Genomic DNA, 20755 nt, shown 5'->3' with positions numbered 1-20755 from the left:
ATTCCCAAGTTGGGGACAAAAACAATAGGCTGCATACATCGGCACAAATACTGGGAAAAAGAAGAATATAACTTTCTTTTTCTCTCTCATTTTTAGCAACATTTTAAAGTTTTTTTTTAATATTTTTTTATATGCTTTATTCAAGAAGAGAAAACTTTCAAAATATATATACCGCAGTGTTCCGTATGTATTGGAACATAGAACGAGTGGAAGAAAATAAAGAACTTTCCTAGGAAAGTGTCAAAAATCAAACTGAACTATTGTCATTTATTTTTTATTTTATTTTCCTTCAGTTCCTAAAATCGAAATTCTTCGTGCAATTCCTAGCGCTCAAATTTTTTTTTTTTTAACTGTCATTTTACTGTTGATTTTCTTGGAAGATCAAATAGCGAAATAATTGATTCATTCGCTGATATTTTATGACTGAAATGTTCTTTTCAAGTTTTATCTTTTTAGTAATAATTATCTTAACTTCATTTCTCATATTTTATTAAAAATAACAATTTGAATGTATTTTTTTAAAATCAAATATGTATTTTCTAATAAATTTTTACAAATATTTTAGTATGAACTGAAACTTACATACAATGTAAAAAATTACATATCAAATCACGGTAAAAAGTACCGGCACTCAGGGTGCCAATACTTTTTACCGTAAATTCCATTTTTACCGAAACTTGGTACATTTACAGTAATAATTATCATCAAATCACTGAATAACTCTAAATAAATATTATTGTAAAAATAGCGGTATAATATTTTACTGTAAAAATAGATTTTACAGATAAATCACCCAAAGTGCACATTTTATACCGCATTTTTATCCGCAATTTTTTACAGTGTAGATAACAAAAATGCTGCGTTTATAGATGAAATAAGTTTTGTTAAAATTTAGATGGCATTTATTTTAAAAAACGCGGAATTTCAATTGATTTATACTTAAGGCCAATCTTCTTATACTTTTTATCAAATACTATGCTATTTTTATAACTTTCGTGAGTTTCTAACGTGAGTTCTCGTTCATTTCTCCAGTTTTGTCTCCCATTAATATTTTTGATTATTTAAGTAGCTGTTTTTGTTTAATTATATTGGTTTGTTGGGATTCCATATTTTTAAATTTTTTTTTTTTTTAAAATAATGTATAAGTAAACTGACTAGGTCGACAATTTGGGCAAAATACATACTTTAAACAGTAATGAATCAAAATTGCGATTTCTTTTTACGTGTAATGAATGTGATGTCAGACGATTTTTTTTCCTGGATGATGTTATGATCTACAATTAATTTTATTATTTATGCATTTCAAACTTTATGCATATTTTATTTAAAAATCGTTTTATTCAAATGTCAATAAACATTTAACCCAGCAATTTAAAAGAAGAAAAAAAACAACACTTTAAAAATCTAAGAAGAGTACTCTTAAAAATGAAATACCTGAAAACTTTAAAAAGGCAGTGAATGTTTCAACAGCAATGCCCAAAGCGAAGGAAAGAAAAAGCAATTCAACGTTTGTGGTCCTACTTTAGTCGATGATTGAAAACGATCCTTAGGGATTTTTTCTTTTTAGATTGATGTGTAAAGTGATAGGAACCATCTAAATGTCCCCGGATGCATGTGTTCTGGTCACCCTCGCCCTCCCCAGAGTATTCTAGAATTTTTTTCTTCCCCCAGTGCTTTTTAAGAAATATTGTTCTTGCGAGAGAAAGGGCCAAATAAAAAGTTCCCTTCTGTGGCCACATGATTAATTACTGCCTCTTGCTACTGAAAAAAGTTTATTTTAGTTGGCAATCGAATATTTTTTTATTACTTTTTTTCTATTCAACTGTAATATATTCTTATCCTATTAGCTATTGTCTGCACACGTGTATATATACTTTTATATAAGTATATATACTTTTATATATACTTAATACTTGCCCATTTTACATTACTTTTAAGTAATAATTATTCAATTGATTAGATGGATAAATCTACCGCAATATTATATATAATCTTTTAACTCGTAAAATTGTTAAAATAAATTTCTGAATTTTGCTTACTTAAAAACAATTTTGTTTATTTAACAGTGATTATTTAACATTAATGAATGTGTAAAGTCATAATTAAGTCAAGGTTTTATTTATTTTTTCGCAATATTTTAACTTGTTATACTAGATTCTTGCTATCTCTTTACGATTTGTTTTCTTATTTCTTCAATTCATGCTTTTTTCAAAAAAAAAAAAAAAAAAAAAAAGAAATGCAAAAGATTAGTTGGTTGAAAATAGTCATTGAATATATTGAAAAATGGAGTTTAGGAATATCAATGCTGACTTTCGTTATTGGTTAGTGTAATAATAAATGGAAGTTTTTTTTTTTTTTTTAAATTTGTTGTTTAGAATTCTTTGGGGCATGTCCTAGAATATTTCGCTATGATATATGTTTGAATAAAGGAGATATATATACTATATATTAAATTGAAATACATACGCATAAGATGAATGTAAATTTTTTTTATAACCTAACTATTATAGCATACATAAATAACCAAACTATTACAGCACACATAAATTCATACACAATAATAAATCAAAATGCAAATGTTTGACATTTGAATTTATATATATGTAATAGTTTCTATAAAATGCATTTTATTGAAAATACACCGCAAAGAGTATCGTTTAATTTATATTCTACGTAATAAAAGAATGAAAATATCTCCACAAATTAGTATTTTTATATCGTTTTAAGTGACAGAATTCATTTGGAATGTTTCGAAAGTTTCGTTTTCATCAAACTAATTATCGCTTTCAAAACAAATAAACCAGAAATTAACAATCAACATTATTCTTTCTTCCATTTTCTAGAATAAAACAGGATTGGATGTAAGGGGAGGTAAATAAACAAATGGGTTCTTCAAGCATCGTCAATCAATTATTGAAATGTGTGCTTTTAAATACCATTACAAAAAGAAAGTATCTATGTAGTCAGATTGAAAACGGAGTGTTTGTGTGATAATTAGTAATTATTTTGTGTCGAGAAAATATAATAAGAGTTAGGAATTGTGTTTCATTCGATTTTTATTTGGGTTGGTAAATGCTTGCATTTAAATTATTGATTGGTTTAAATTTTTGATGAATCTTGTTTCGTTTCTGTATGAATACGAAGTTACATATGTGATTTTTTAATTATTCTGAGAAGGATTTTAAAAAAAAACCCAGATTTTACTCGATTGCTGTGAAAAAAATCCCAGAAGAAACTAGCATAACTTGTAATGTATTAATTATTTTCTGATATTAAACAGATACTTTTTTTCCGTTAGAAAGTTTGATACTTTTATTACATCAATACCAACGATTATTTTTATTGCATGCACATAAAAGGCATAATGCTAAGTGCATAAAGTCAAACTATTGAAACTAAAATTAATTCGCATTTAGTAAAAAGTATCACATTTATAGGTAAAACCGTGTGTTTGGAGCAGTATCTCCTTTTTTTTGGACCTTGTGCCACTAAACCCTACATTCAATTCAATCATATTTATAGGTTCATAGTATTCAGATTAGATTTTACATTGTACCAAGTCTAGAGTATTACATTTGCTGTGCAAATTGCAAAATTTAATACTGTACCAAGAGTAAAGTATCTTGTTATAATTATTGCACTAAAAGTATCATGTATTGAATAGTGAAAATATTTAATATGAAGTTTACATTGCATGAAGTTTAAAATGTTATAATTGGGTACTTAAATATTAACACGTGGGCAATTTTCGCCAAAATCATTTTGGTATCTTCCAAATTTACGATTATAAAAAATTTAAACAAAATTCAAACATAACTTATTACTTATAGAAAAATGAAAACATTTAAATTTGAACCATTTCCAATTTTATTTTGAGACTTCGCTGAAATATTCAGCTATATGATGCGTAGTGCATAGTATTCAAATTAAAGTTAAGATTGCACCAAAAGCACAATATGTTTAGTACAAAAATTTACATCGCAGTTTACATTGTCTCGTTCAAATTTAGTTTCCATATTTGTTCGAACTATCAGAATTATACTTCCGTAAATTAACTGAACCAAAATATAAATATCAGGGGTCTGTTTAGAAGAAATTTGGGTCCGTTAACGGACCCTTCACAAAATAATTTATCTTTTAATCGGACCCTTCACAAATTTGTTTATCTTCATTATTGTTTTGTTAATCGAATAAACCCTTCCCAGGAAGGGGGGGGGTAAAGACAGATGTAAACGAACTAAATTTTGTCTTCGGCAGACGCTTCTTCCTTTATTCGTCCGAAATTAATATTCTGCGTTCAGCAGTATAGGCTAAATACCAAATATTTGTATGTTGCATAGCTAATTTAGTAGCTGCATTTGCTGTTTATTTTTCAAAATTTAAATTTTTTTTAATTATAATTTTACTGTGTTTAGCATAATCATGTATGTCTTTACAATTTAAGAACTCCTTGAAAATTTTTTTTTGCTATAACGGACCCTATTTTCACAAAAGCGGACCCCTGTTGAAAGAATGTGTATTTTATATTCACAAATTACGAGAAATTTTTTTCACAATTTTACAAAAACGGACCTTTCACAAAATGTCTGGACAGACCCCTGAATGTATAATTCCCATAAAACAGAAACAAAAATTAAAGAAAATTCAGAAATGAATTATTTTTGTGTTAGCACTTTGACAAAACAGTAGTAGGGAATGACTGTATTGTTGCATTTCCTTCTCATAATACCAAGTCCTATAAAAACATCCTAACCTCATTATCATTAACATAATTTCGCAAAACATATGCTGCGGAAACTAAAAACCCAACTCTATCATTGTATGTCATTATATAACACATCAACACTGTTCTCATCAATTTTATTCATTGTAGTACCAATATGGCCGCCGGCGCTCATACGGGCATTAGAACAAGGATAGTTTTTCTTTTTTTCAATTCTATGTGTTTATTCATTTCCTCATTTTTTTTCTTCTTTTTCCATTTATTCCATAACGAGATTATATTGCTATTGTTTCATTTTTTCTGGATTAAATTAAGCGAAATGACCCGCTGAATGCTCTGTATTTTTTTATGGATTAAATTGTTTTTCTCTCGCTGTTTATTGTCAGAAAATTTGCTTCAGAAAACCGTGGCCGAAGATAGGATTAAATTTAATTTCTTTTGCCGTTTAACTTTAGTTTATGTTTAGTTAGCTCGAGTTTTGATTTATTTTTTCCCAATGCATTTATTAAATTAGTATGATTTGGGAAACTTAAGTTGTTTGTTTTTAAAAAACGTTTATTGGCACAACAGGTTGGATCTTTTTTTAACTTATATTTTAATTCTAAATATTTATTTGAATCTTTAAAATTGAAACGCAAATTAAAAACTGTGGTTCAAAATAAGACAATTATTTGCCATTTAACTATTATTTGTTAAGTTAGTTTAGTTGCCATTTAACTGTAGAGTGCTTTCCTCTGTGCATTTATTAAATCAGAGTGTTTCCTCAACAGTAAGATTTTTACCTATACTTTAATTCTAAACATTCATCTGTATGTTTAAAATTAAAGTGTAAGTTAAAAACCGTGAGCAAAGGTTAAATTCATTTTCTTTTGCCATTTAACTTTGTTTAGTTGCCATTTAATACTAGATATTTTCATTCCTGCGCATTTATTAAATTAGAATGGTTGGAGATATATTCTGATGATTTTTTTTAAAAATTATTTTATCACCGCGTAAGATAATTAAAATTTTAATTCTAAAAATTCATTTGACTTAAAATGTAAGTTAAAAACCTTGGCCAAAATAAAGTAAAATGTACTCATTTTTGCCATTTAACTTAGTTTAGTTGCCATTCAACTATATATCCCCCCGCGCATTTATTATAAATATTATTATTATTATAAATAATAATCGATAATATTCTGATAAAATCTTTTTTTTTAACTAAAATTTTTTCGGCACAAGTAGGATATTTAAAATTTATGTTTAAATTCCTGAATATTCATTTGAATATTTCGAATTAGGATGTAGGTTTATTAAAATACAAGTGTAAGATAACTTTTATTGCATTTCATAAAAAATTGTAGCTTATTTTGTTTTCTTTTCTTTTACAGAAAAGGGTCCATGTCTTCATAGAAGAAACCTATTAAACATATTCATCTATAGAGCAATGATTTTTGTGATATTATTACCCTTGTTTTTATTACCTCCTGCGAAAGGCAATGGCGGTAAGTACTTAAATGAATATCCTTACTCAGTGTAATTTTCTTTCTGTAAAAGTACACATTTAATTGCTGTTTAAACGAAAGAGCTCTAAAAGAGATAAAAATTGTCTTTCTTCGTATTGTTTCCTAAAATAGATTTTTTAATTCCTTAAAAATAATAAAGTTTAGATCACCAGAAGGAAAATATTTTCACGCCATAATATGAAACTACATTTAGATTTTGCATTTCTAAGTATTGTAAAAGCATCTCCTTTAAAATATCTTAAAATTATCACAAAGTAATGTTTGCGACCTCAATGTTGACTTATAACCCTTTACTAACGTATTTGTAAAAGTAGGTCTGTACTACCTTTAATATTTTACATGGTTTCTATCTTTTCAATTATTTTTCTAGTGCGAAAGGACAAAAGAAAAATTTATCAATATAATATTAGCAAATACATCTAATCTAAATTCACTTTAAATTAATTCTGTTATTCCTGTACAGTTTTAGAACAAAAATATTAGGATACATTCAAATTATCTTTGATTATTTCAAATTTTAACAGTATATTCTATTTAATCAATTCGATGATCATCTAACTCAAAATATTCTCATATAGGAGCTATCCGAAGAATTGCACAAATAATTTCTTACAAAGTTTTCGTAAAAATATCAAGTATCATAAAAAATATCACCTTTTCATAAATATACTTTTTTACAAATATTACTAGATTACATTCTTTTAATTTACTATCTAAAATTGATGTCCACCTGCCATTAGTTTATATCTTTAAAGGCAAAAAATTTAACCGTTAAAACACTTCAAAATTGATTATAGAGTTGTAGGGAATATCACAGACATCTTATTTATGTATTTTTTTGAAAACAATGTTACCAAACTAATCATAATTACTTTAGTGGTGTTTTTAAGTTGTAATTTTCATAATTCATATTTTAACTTGTGTTATCTTTATACTAGTGATTTTTAATGGTTTACTATTTGATACATTGATTTTTTTTCTTGTGATTTGCTAGTGATTTTCTAACATGTGATCTTTGGTGGTTTTCTTATCTTGCGGTCTTTGATTTTCTTGTTCGAATTGCATGTATTTTTTTCCACCGCATCAGGATTTTATGCAGCTAAAAGAATTCGAACCAAATGTTACGTTGCACGCGAATTTATTTATTCTTTGAGTTAAATTGTTGCTTGCTGCTCTAAGAACATTTATGCTAAGATTTTAATACAATTATTAAATTTTTTGAAGGAAAGAAAAAAACTCTTAATTTAGGCATCTGAATAAAACAAATATTCAAAATTTTAAAGCGATCACGAAATAATTGCGATCTCTACAATCACAAAACACAAATTGACTGCTTTCTTTTCTAGCCATTACTGTTTTGATGGTAGGAAATAAAATCGATTTAAGGTCAGGACATCACTTAAATTCGCTTCACTTCCAATCTAATTTAAAGGTGGCCAGGTCAGAAACGCGAATAAAAAAAAAATCGTTTGCACTCCTGCGTTAAAATTCTGCAGACGACCGCCATCTTGATGCTTTCGAACAAGAAGGTTCCCTGGCTTCTTTTATAACCCTATATAACTGCAACCTGACAATTCGACCTCTATAGAAGATCAAGCGAGGCACGTCCCTGTGAGAGGCCTAACTACTTTTGCGCATATATTCTTTTTATGTAATTTGATCGAAAACTTACGACCAACTTTTAAGGACGGCGTAATAAACGGTAATTGGCCGTGATTTTGGGGCGGCCATTTCTGTTACAAGGAGTCGCAATCAGACTTTTATTTTACTTTTTTATTTAGCTTTTCCGGTTTTATTTATAGACAGGTACGTAATTGAATACCAAGGGTGATTGCAGAGTGCAATTTTAAGGCCCACTCGATGATGTGATGAGACTAAGCAATGAGACAAGATGGAATTCGAAATTCTGATATGGGGGATCATGGGGCAGGTGTGTGTAAGTTTTCAACAGCCCTCATCATTCTTCGATATATTAAACAACTAAAAACGCTTTCTTCAGTGTATAATTTTATTTTTTTACACAATTTAATTATTTTTCATATGCGTCTGGGATCGGAATTTGTTTTGTTAGAAAAGGGTGTTTTTTAAACTAGAAGCGTGGAGATTGTCTCGAATAACTTGAACCCAGACAGAGTACAAACTATATGATATTTTTAATAACTGGAAGTCTTAACGAACGCTTGAGTTTAATTTTATTAACTTTAGGTTTTTCCGGGAACTTTCGGTAACTCACTTATAGGTTTGAGGAGTCCTAAGCCTACAACTTAAATATAAGTCAAAAGAATATTTATTCTTACAGAAAATTAAAAAAAAATTTCTCAGATTCGTAAATCTAATCATAAAGCCTTTGGAATTAATAAAAGCGTTATGCAATATTTTGTGTTGAACTCCTAATCATATAAGTATTCATAAGAAATTTTTCTTTTTATTTTAAAATATAAATTATGGTACTAATTTATTTCAATTTATCTTTCCTTTATCTAATATTTCAACACAAAAGTCTTAACCTAGTGGTTAGAAAGTTTTAAAAGTGTAATTAATTAGTTTATATATATTTTTAGAAGTAGTTTTGTAAAATTGATAAAATTCGAATTTTCTTCATAGTATTTCATAATGAACGTAATTAATATATATACATGTATATATTAAAAAATCAAATCAATGTTTAAAGCGTAAAGAAATACAAAACAAATCAGTTATGATTATTTCAAGTCTGCCAGAATAGCCACTGAAAGAAGGTATGAAAAACATATAATTAAAATTTGATTACCTGATAAAACTTGTCAACTCTTTTTCTTGCAAACAAACAAGTTTTGGTGCTTTTAGTGCCACCTCCCTTCGCAGTATTTAGTTACGTTTTAATAACGTTTTCGTTTTGTCCTCGCTTAAATATTGATTTACGACTTCTAATATGAATAGTTTTAATTTTAAAAAGAATTCAAAAAATTTAAATGAAGGTGGTTATAACGTAACATCTGAGCTAAGTCGCAAATTCACCCTAGCGGTGCTCTCTTGTCAAACAATATGCGCTTCCTGTTTAATTTCGAAAGGCCATTGGCTGGAGAGCTTGCTATTATGTTATTTAAAAATAAATTCTATAGACGCACTAAACGTTTATGAAATTTTTATCTTTCATATATTCGTAGAGAATAATAATCAAGAGTTTTGATGAAAATCTTTTTTTTTTTTTCTAGATTTTTAAAACGTACGATTCGAAAAATTCTTCATTAAGCGGTAAAAAGTGTCAGTGGAAGGAATTTTTATTTAATCTTGCAATAATTATGTTCCTCGTGCTTTCCTCTATCATTCCAAAACAATGACTTTCTTCATGATTTTTTGAGAATCAAAAATAACAAATTCCTTATTTGTGAAGATGATAGACTGTCTTCATTGAAATTAATGACCAGCATGCATACTTCTAAATTACAAACGGCTTTCGTTAAAAAATGTAAATTTGTGAGAACAGTAAAAAAATGCATGTTCATTAATATTTAGTTAATTTATAATCGCAAATTATTTAATGTAAAAATCTGTAACGGTGAAGCATTAGTTAAAAATGTTGTAGTTTTAATGAGACTGAAAAATATCACTTTTTTAATTTTCGGATAATTCATTTTGTTATAAAGATTTAATTCATTCCATAAAAATGATTTAATTCATTATAAATCATTTATAGTGAAGCTTAATTCATTATAATTAATCTTATTGTAAGAATTATTTTTAACGAATATACAATTTTCGTGCAAATGGTTGGTTATTCTATTTATTCTTTGAATATTTAAACTAGTTCTGAGCAGAAAAAAAATCTGTATAATGGATTTCAAGCTCATTTGTTTAGAATTGAGGAATTACACGAAATTATTAAGATAGTTACAATTTCAAGTTTTTTATTTTTATTTTTTATTACAGGCTTCTATGACCCTACAACAAACTTTTTTCTAGCAATTTAAATTAACACATTCTGGTCGAAGGGAAGAAAAAGAGAAAAATAATTTAAAAAATAATTTTTAAAATTTAAAATTAGTTCTTCCTCTGAAAAAAATTTTTTTTTACAAAATTTTCTTATTTTTTTTACAATATATAAATGTTTTTTACTACACAACTGCGTTGATTTCCCAATTTTAATTTTTGGATTTGTTAAAAAAGTATTTAATATTGAGCAAAAGGAAAAGAAAATTATAATCAATAGAATTACTAATTGTCATAAAAATCTTACTTTTTAAGAAGTTCCAAATGAAAAATTAAATAGAATTATAAATTATGGGAAAAGAAACTTAAAAATTCATATTACAAAAATTTAAGTCGTAAGAAATTATAAAAAGGAACGAAAATATGTGCTAATCAGTTAAAAAAGCTATAATACCATATTCTCTTTGGTAGGCATTAAAAGAACTGTATTAAAATTAATAATATATGTTACAAACAATAAAAAAATTCTGATAAAATTATAGTTTATATGGCATGCAATTAAAAACTTATTTATAGTAAGCAATAAAAAAAACTATGATAAAATTATAATTACATTATAACAGGCATTTTTTGTAATAAAAACAATTTCATAAAATTAATTATAATAACTGAAAATAAATCATAATCCGCTATGAGTGGACTTAGTAGTAGTATTTATACTAAAAAATTAGAAACAAATTACAATTTAAGGCTACACAGTACCCTAAAATTCGCAAAAATATGCAAAAAAATATTTTTGCATTTTTGGGTGGCTAATGTGGTTGGGAAGCAAGTTGAAAAATTTTGCATCTGAGATCTAATTAGTTTTAGAGATATTAGGATTTTTCCGAGTTGTGTCAGACTCACAATTTGACAAGCGAGGGGGCGTGGTTAGTTTCGTTTTCTTTTAAATCTAATTTTAAAACTTTTTTTTTCAAAAAAAGACTTATTTTATTTCGATGATTATTAATTTTCACTTTCTCCAAAAGTTATCAAATTTCACTTTCACTTCTAGAAGCATTGTTGTTTATTTATGTTCGGTGTTTGATGGATGCGTTCTAAAGTTGTGTTTTTACTAAATTTTTATTTATAAAAAGTCTTTGTTAAGACTAATATTTTTTAATTTATAAATACATTCGTAACAGAATATTTGTTATACTTGATTGACTGAATATTTATATAATTATGCTAGCTATTTCTTTAATCCTATTGCTTTGTTTGTTTAAACCAATGTTACGTGTATTTTAGCCGATACAGGTTACATATAAATTTTAAATGTGAAAAAATATAATACTATTAATATTCAAGTAAATTAGTGTTTTTGGACCAGCAATAAGTTTGTTTATAATATATTAAGAAAGTAGGACTGTACAAACATTTTTAGTTTTGGTTTTATGGTTCTCATTACTTTAAATGTCATTTTCTCAGACTTTCTTTTTTGTTGATGCCACTGTTTTCGATTCCCTAAGGCTTTTTTCCCTTTAAAGATAAAGCCTTGAAATTTTTTGTAGAAACTTTTATGTATATACAGACCAAAAGTTAGTATGGACTTCAGTGTGAGATGTATACATTTTTTTTAATAAAAATTTGAAGTTGGAGTTTTTAGAATTTTCGGGTTTTCCACGTGTTTAGTAACGATAAAAATAATTAAGATTCAACTAAGTATCAGAGCATCAAATCCATACTAACTTTTGTTCCTAATAATCTAAGATATTTATATTATTTAAAATAACTGAAAAATTTTGAAAATTAAAAAAGTTATAAAAATTTAAAAAAATCTTGAATTTTTTAAAAAAATTTAAATTTTTTAAATTGTGGTTTGTCGATTTCCCTTTTCTTTTTGAAAATCAGTTTAATAATATAATACAAATGAAAATCTATTATTACTTTTAATATTACAGGCCTTAAAAAATGTTTTTAAAAAAGGGTACCGTGTAGCCTTAATGGTAAATCCGAATACCAATAGAATATATTTTAAAACTAAAACTATTTATGCATTTTATTTAAACGTTTATTCTAATTTTGTTTCTAACGAAGACATACGGAGGGAAAAAGTCACAATCAATATTCTTTTCGTATGGAGCTTTGACTGTGCTTTGTAACTATTCAATAGCATCCTTAGAAACCATTTTTTAAAAAAAGAAAACATTTTGTATTCCCGACTTATCTTTAAAACGAAAATGCATAAACTTTTCGACATTTATTGCATATTCGGCGCATGAAAGGAAGAAACTCTTTTCATTTTTCCATTCGAAATTTCGTTCCACAATTACAATGCTTCAAGCTATATGTAACTATCTTTTATTGCCCTTTTCTTCTCAATTGTTTTTGTGTAAACTTTGTTTTTTTTTTCTTCTAAGAAAACGAACTAAAACAACGATAAAAGCGAAACATTCAATTTATGCGCTTGTCTTGTGACACCTGGGGCAAATGGGAGACATAAAAAAATCGTTTGGTTTCTTTTATTTTCCACTTTCTTCATTTTACTATTTAGATGTGTCTCTGTGTTTTGCACGCTAGAAGAATCCAAAAGACAATGTTTAGCGTCATTTGTATGATAAAGCGAGATGTGGGAATGCTCTGATGATGTAATTGAAAGTCATAAATAAAAGATCAGTTGCCATTTTGATTATATTTTTTGCTCTGTCCAACAATTGGTAGTACCAGATTCTTTCAAGATATGAACCGTCTGCTAAAAATAGTTTGGAATTAAAAAAAAGAGCGTTTTTTCTTTGTAATATTAATGCACATATTTTTGTCCAAATAAATAAATATTCAGTAGATGTTCCAAACATTAAATTTTTATTTTTGATTCTTTTTCAATCATTTTATTTTTATTTTTTAATTTATCAGTTTAAAATTTAAAAGCTTATGTGAAATTAAAGCAAATTCTTTTCACCCTTTAAGCGTGTTAGAAATTGTTCTATTCGACATAAGCTTTTTTTTTAAGGGCAGTGTTTACGTAAGACAATAAATTCTCTTAATCTTAAAAATAGAAGCTCGTAAATTGCAAACAGAAGATAGATAATTACACAATAAATTTATTTTTTATTTTTATGTGAACATAGCAGGTGATGTTAACAATTGTAGTTTATTTTTGTTGTATTGGAGGAAGATGCTACTCGAAAGAGTCACAAATTTAATGTCGTAATATTTGAATATCCTCTCATTTAGTTTAGATTTTAAGGAGCAAAATAGGGTTAGTTTCGTAACTCAGATAAAAGGCTAGCAGTTAGTTTTGCATATTTTATTTATGTAATCAAGTAATTTTTATAAATTATAATACATAATATAAAATCTCTAATATAAAATATAATGTATAAAATAATGTAAAATGTAATATGAAATCTCTAATATTCTTTTTTCTTATTATTGAACTAATGGGTTCTTTCATTGGTTACGAATTATTACGCATTTAAATGGGTTAACAATGACAAACCTGTGTAAAATTAAATCTATTTTCGACCAAAAGTGCGTTCACGGCTGTTTGGTCGAATGACTTTTTTTAGTGACTTTTAATTATTAAATATATTTTTTATTAACGGTATATATTTCGCTAATTTTATTTTTCTGCAATTTTAAAGGATTTTGAAATCCATAAAATATCAGTAATTCAATTGAAATAAGCACTTTCTGTTGATAAATTTTTCACCAATGCTAGTTTCTTTCTGTTTTTTTTTTTTTTTTTTTTTTTAAATTTGAAACGGTTATTGATGAATTAAATTTTTTGAAAATTTATAAGTGTTCCGTTTGAGAGTAATTATATGTTTTTATGAGGGACTAAAGTTGCAAGTGCTGTAAATAAATTAAAACAAATGTAAAAAAGAAAAAAAAAATGTTTAACTAAATTATTTGTGTCCATTGTGCATTACGCAACATTTTATTTCTTAAATAACATGATTTAAATGAAAATAATATCACATTTTATAAAATTTCTAATTGTCCTAAAATGGGTTAATATTTGGGCTATTTTTACAAAATTTGATGATTGTAAATTTTTTTATAGCTGCGCATAATTGTCAAACATATAAAATCCATAGCTTACAGTACTTGAAAACATACCACCATGTAACTAAATAAATAATTCACATATCTGGAGATCAACAGTTGCTTAATTACAAATTATATCCTAAAATTTATCTTATTTTTAGACAGCAGTCGGTGTTTACTTTTTCTTACCTATCGTCTGTCAGCCTTCAGCATTCAAGCTAAAATATTCCAAGGTCAGAGTAATAGATCACGTGTCTGATATGTTTAGGATATGGATTTGATCTACAATTTCTTAAAGAAGAACCAAGAATTTCTGACCTCACAGCATGTAATAAGATATGCGGGATAGCAATCCATCGTTGTCAAACTTTAACCGTTATCTATGAGGTATATGTTAGAAACAGGGGCCAGTTTTAGGTTGAAATTATATAGGATAACATGGAACTTACACAATTTTATCCATACTTTTGTCACCCAAATGAAATACATTCAAACTCACCGTAAATATCGTAATCGATAATAATCGTGATGTTATCGTATTCGATATTCATTGTTTTTCATAATAATTGTATAATAATCAATTTTGGAAATACTTAAGATCACGATATTATCGTAGTCGATAATGATTTTATTTGGTAACTATAGATATCGATAATGCTCATTATATTTTTAGTTAGAATATTTTTTTCGTGACATCCAAATTGTACTAGTAATTCACGATCTTTCAGGTCTATCCGCTATTTTATTGCCTTTTTGTATTTTATAAAAATAAAATTGTAGTATGCATTTTGCATTTTAATCTGCATTAACGTACTGTTTGGCGCAGCATATCCTCATTTGGATTTTGTGACATTAAACTCTACAATCAATCAATCAATCACTCAGGTCTATCAGAATATGTACCTGGAAAGTTCTAAATTGGAAGATATTTCTGTTTGTCCTTGAATTAGATATCTCTGGTGGTCTATTAATCGGCAGAATAATATTGATACACAAATGATGCCGAAAAAGAAAAAAGAAAAAAAGTATTACGCGATGCCCTATCAATCGTTCGTTATCTATCATTACATTATTTTATTGTCAATCAAACAATTTTCCTTTTTTTTTTAAAGCTTAATATTTCAGATGCTATATAAATACGATTCAAGGTCAGTGCATAATGAGCCTTACTTTTTTTTCAAACGTTTAAAATTCTGAATTAATATCAAACAATTATTAAAGAGAAAAAAAATACTTTTGTTTTTTTTTTATTTGTTTGTATAATAGTTGCATGCTGTTGAATATGTTGCGTAGCTCTGGAATTTTGATTCACGAAAACAAATGAACCATTTTAAGAAAAATGCATCCTATAATTTTGATTTACATGATTCTGATCTGAAGAAAAAAATTTAACGATCGCTAAAGTTAAAATAAAGATTGTTTTGTTCTGTTTGCTTTATGTTCGCGTGATCCGACCGTTTACTTTTATTAAAGAGGCCATTTTGTAATTTGCATTTCTTGAGGCTCCTCTATTGCCAACTTCTCTGTGAAATAATTGCAAAAGAAAATTCTTACCAATGAAAAATACTAATTTCTTCCTTGTCGTTAGATCAGTAGAAAAGAAAGATTCTTTTTATACTTCATACGATTATTGGGAAATAAATTGCGCAAGAAATAAAAAGAAGTTGAAATGAAGAGAAGCAATTTAAGAAAAAAGAAGATTCTGATTGGAGGGCAATTATCGTTTGCTGTACACCTGGTGTCAGGAACATAAATGAAGCTGCGATTAGGAATGCCTGATTGAATTACTGCCGCGCGTGTTTCTGTTAAGTAGCCGAAACTAACGTGGTTCAGCTTATATGTAGAAGATTAAAAAGTTGCTTTTTTTTCAGTTTTTTTTTTTACCTGTGAATAAAAATTATGTTGAAATTTTTTAATTGTGTGTTTTTTTTCCTCTTTCATTTAAGAATTAAATTGCGAAATTCAGTTTTTGCTTAAGACCTATTATTTTTTTTAACAGAGAAATGTATATTCGTTAAAAAAAATGGAAAAGTTTGTAGTTAAAAAATAAAGGGTTATTAAAAAAGAGTTTGAAAATTAGATAGGTTTTATTTTTTGCTCTAACAATAAGTATTAGAGCGCATCTTTTTTCTTCATGTAAATTAATTCCCTCATTTAATCAAAAGTTTTCTCATATTTATTTTACAAAAAAAAGATTAAAATTTTTTCCCGACTTTTAAAAAATATCTTTGAATTTTTAAAAAAAATTTTTTTTTTGTACTTCTCTTTTTTTATTTAGGGATGCAATTGAAAAGTTTAGATTTTGGTTTAATTTCATTCTTTAGAACAAATATATTCGTTTCAAAGAAAGAAAAGTTTACAGTTTAAAAATAAAGCTGAAAAAAAAAAAAAAAGAAAACATTAATAGGATTCTTTTTTTGTGCTAATTAATGACTTCAATAAGTATTTGCGAACGCATTTTTTTAAGCGCAAATAATCCCATCATTTATTCAAAGTTCTAACATATTCATTTCCGAAAATTCTAAACATTAGTTCTTTTATGTAAATATTAAGCTTAGCATAAATTTTCCAATTACCGAAATACCCCTTTTGTTTATGCAGCATCGGAAATTCATGATTGCTTACATTTCAAAAGAATTCAAGTTTTATGATACTTTTATCGAACCAACAGCATTTAATCCCTCTTCAAAAAACAACACAGCCTATTCTCTAACCACAATTTAGATTAACTTAATGTGGTGATTAAACTATGCTTCTCTTCATTTTCTCGCTTCTGTTATTTAAACCCTGTATCCATAACCATGAATTGGCTCGAAAATTCTTCGCCAAAGTCTTAGTTCTTTAGTTTTGAAAACTCGTTAAAATCCTGGATTAGTAGCGGCAGAAAGTAATCATAGGAGACTATTCTAGCTTTTAATTTATCTCTGTGCCGAATTAAAACTAAATAACACTCTAAAATACGTCCGCGTAGAATTGTTCCACATTCCTCGCTACTTCCCCCTCCCCTTCCTTCGCCCTTACAAGTTATGAATAAATTCATAATCCTCCTCCTTTCTCGCGAATTATTTTGAAAGCCTTCTCGATAATTACTTCGTCTGACAGAAAATACCTCTATGTCAACTAAACTTAAACGGATTGTAGACTCAGTGTCCCCGAGTAAAATTGTTCGTTCCACACACACCATCGATTTTCTTCTCAATTTTTTGAGTATCGCTTTTTTTTCTTCTTTTTCTTCAAATGTTTATAAAGTAAATAATGTATATTAAATGATCTCAAGAAACTGAAGTGGTAAGATATTACCTTATTAAAAACTATTCGCTTTAAAAAATATATATAAATAGCAAATAACAGTCGATATGAGTCTTGGGATTATTTTATGTACATTGCTTACTTTATTTAATATACATTATTTACTTTTTATAAAGTAAGTAATGTATGTTAAATAATCCCAAGACTGATATCGACTGTTATTTGCTATTTATATATATTTTTTAAAGTGAATAGTTTTTAATAAGGTAATATCTTACCACTTCAGTTTCTTGAGATCATTTAATATACATTATTTACTTTTTATAATCCCAAGAAACTGAAGTGGTAAGATATTACCTTATTAAAAACATCATTCGCTTTGAAAAAATATATAAATAGCAAATAACAGTCGATTTTATTCTTGGGATTATTTAATATACATTACTTACTTTATAAAAAGTATATTAAGTAATCCCAAGAAACTGAAGTGGTAAGTTATTACCTTATTTAAAACTTCATTCGTTTAAAAAAAAAATGTATAAATAGCAAATAACAGTCGATATGTTTCTAACGCTCAAAAACAGGTGATTGCCAACGAAAAATAGAAGGAAAAAGAAAGGTGAAAAACAAAACTAGAAAAGCCTTCGTAGCAGAGAGAGAAAAAAGATGAACAAATAAGAAAAACCACAGTGGCCGAGAGGGGCAAATTACGGTAAAATGCATTTCCACGTGCCATGGAGGGTTAAAGAACTAATGTCATTAACAAGGGAATCAGCATTCGTATGGATAAAACAATATTTCTGGGCATCACGATGAGCTGACAGACTGAGTTGGAAATGATTAACTTCTTATTTTCTAGTAATGGTAAAGTCACACACTTAAATGTGCAAATACACTAATCACATTCATTATTTAACGACAAATGCACTTTCCGAGTGTTTTTAATTCACAATCTTGTCCGAGATTCACAAATGATATTTTTCTGTAATTCAGATTTTGACGTCAAAAATGTATTTAAAAAAAAAAAAAAAAAACGAGCGAAACGATGAAGACAAAATACTATTCTCATCTATAATTTATGGTTAGAATTTTTGAACTAAAAAAAAATCTAAAAGATTATTTAAAATAATTAATTTTAAACTATTATTAATCGATGATGCTTTACTTTTTAATGCAACTCTTTTAAGATTGATGTCCGTCGTAATCGGCTATTTATTAGCATTTCATTACCCTAACCGTGGTAAAATCCCTGTGCTTAAAAAGCACTTAAATGGTCAAGGCTTGCAATAATCGTGCTCATTCTTTGATGACAAATAGACTCCTCGTTTTCCCCTTCCCCACCTACCCCAAAGATTCATAATTTTACTTTTTCCAAACATAGAAAAAAAAAATGGAGGATGAGATAAAACCGTGCAGGAGCACAAGTTTGAGAAGGAGTGTCCCCAGGGCACGGACCTCACACGGAGTTCGAAACGACTGTTAATTTGGTGTAACAAATAAATCATAGACAAGACTGGCTTTAATAAAGGGGTTCGCGGAGGCCTATAAGGCTTGTGTCCGAATCTGTTGTCTCGATTTTTGTCGATCTACCTCGTAATGATAGTTCGTGCCATCTGCTTTATCAAATTGTGTTTGCCTGCCCTTCTCTCACTGTTCTCGGCACTGTCCAAATCTATCATTAGAAAGCGCTGGTATCTTGTAAGTAATTAGAATCTGTAATAATTGCAGCGTTCGAAAAGCGCCACACCGTTGGATTTCGAATGTCATTCCAGAATGGATAGTTAAAGATTCGGAACGAAATTCATAGATAGAACGTCACCCCGAGTGTCTCTGGCTTAAATGGGCTTCGAAAATGATCCTGCTTTTAGTGCTAAGTGATGAATTGTTTTTAATGAAAGTGATAAAGTATCGTAATCGTTGTCAACGATTTATTTTAGGGCCATTCATTTTTGACAAATTCGACACACAGGTAATAAAAGTGGAAATTAATGTCTTGCATATCTGCAGGTTTTAAAGTACTTATGACTGTAGCCTGCTAAATCTTGTATGTTCATCGAAAAATCAGTTCGATAACGGTAGTTATGGTATAGTTAGTGTAAGAAAGAAATTTTCAATACGATTCGACTTAACATCTTACAAAAGTCGCTTCAAAAATTGTACGATAAAATGGTTTGATATAAACTATTTAAAAAGGCACTTATGTCTTTAGTTTCTTAGGTCTAAATTAAAGCCTTGCGTGTCTGTAGGTTTTTATTGCATATTAACGCACTTGTGGTTTGATTTGTACATACTCTTGTCTTCTCAGTCTTTAAAAGAGAAAGTATTTTTTTTTTTGTGTCTGATTTCGTAATTTTAAAAATTATGTACACTATTTAATCAGCATATTTTGTGCAATTTTAAGATGAGGACATTTTGAGTTGTATTTTTGTTTCGGTTGAATCATAGTGTCATATTGTTAAGTGTATGCCGTATTAACTTCACCGTAACATGCATTTAAATTACCGAAATATAAGTGTACTGTTATTTTAATTTTAGATAAATTTCAACCGCCTAATTATAATTTATTCGATTATTATCTGCCTAATTATAATTATAATTAATTCGAAGTTCTAGTTATAATTTATCGTTTTCTTTTATTAGAACGATTTTAATATCCAAAAATGCACAAGCGTTCATAATCTATTTTGGAAATAATTTTACTAATAGTTGTTAACTGATAAAATATCCATGTTATTTTCTGTTTATTAGAATCGCTGTCCGAAATGAAATTTGCTGGGAAAAGAACTTAAATATTTATTTTGTTTACTTACGAAATCGTTTGCGTTCTATCAAATGAAACTCTCGTTCTCAGATGCCTGGACCAATTCATTTCTAATTCAAAGCATACTCTACTTATATTCTCGACATCAGAGGTGTCGTGTATAAACTGCCGACGCTCTTGAATTAAATCCTACTATGTGCTTTATGTCGATTTAATGTTTGCCCTATCGTACCAAGCTGGGATACTTTATTCAGTCTCCATCCAATCGAATTTAATGAAGCCTCGATGATTAATTATCTTCTCACTAGTTACGACGTTAAGATGCTTCCAGGGCGTATAGAATCCAAGCTAGAAAATCTAATGCCTCTACATGTGTGGTCTTGAATATTAAATGCTCGCGTCAATTAAGCCAGGAGGCGAAAGACTGAAAATTGCTAGTTTCTTTGTGGCAGCGGCAAGAACTTTTAAGATTTTTCTTTACGTCTGAGTGGCAACGCTGATAGCAAGAAACAAACCATATGGAATCACCAAGTCTGGTGTTAATTCCCAGTTCGAATAAAAGTAAAGATAGAATTT

General features: G+C 27.8%; 1 protein-coding gene and 1 long non-coding RNA gene across 7 annotated transcripts in view; both read left to right on the top strand.

Moving 5' to 3' along the window:
* Positions 1 to 20755, top strand: part of LOC107451346 (latrophilin Cirl) — a 266378-nt gene that overhangs the window by 51784 nt on the left and 193839 nt on the right. For all 6 annotated transcript variants that reach the window (XM_087157480.1, XM_087157483.1, XM_087157479.1 and 3 more), the window contains exon 2: positions 6097 to 6210. In XM_087157480.1, coding sequence (XP_087013606.1) covers positions 6097 to 6210 — 114 coding nt within the window. The remainder of the gene's footprint in view (positions 1 to 6096; positions 6211 to 20755) is intronic.
* On the top strand, positions 6625 to 8512 carry LOC147815832 (uncharacterized). Its single transcript, XR_015431412.1, has 2 exons — positions 6625 to 6754; positions 6922 to 8512. It is a non-coding gene; the product is annotated as an uncharacterized LOC147815832 (long non-coding RNA).

The sequence above is a fragment of the Parasteatoda tepidariorum genome, chromosome 2 (assembly GCF_982258835.1).
Source record: "Parasteatoda tepidariorum strain Cologne lab strain chromosome 2, Ptep-v5.0, whole genome shotgun sequence".
Classification (NCBI taxonomy): Eukaryota; Metazoa; Arthropoda; class Arachnida; order Araneae; family Theridiidae; genus Parasteatoda; species Parasteatoda tepidariorum.
This window is presented reverse-complemented; position numbering and strand designations above follow the sequence as displayed.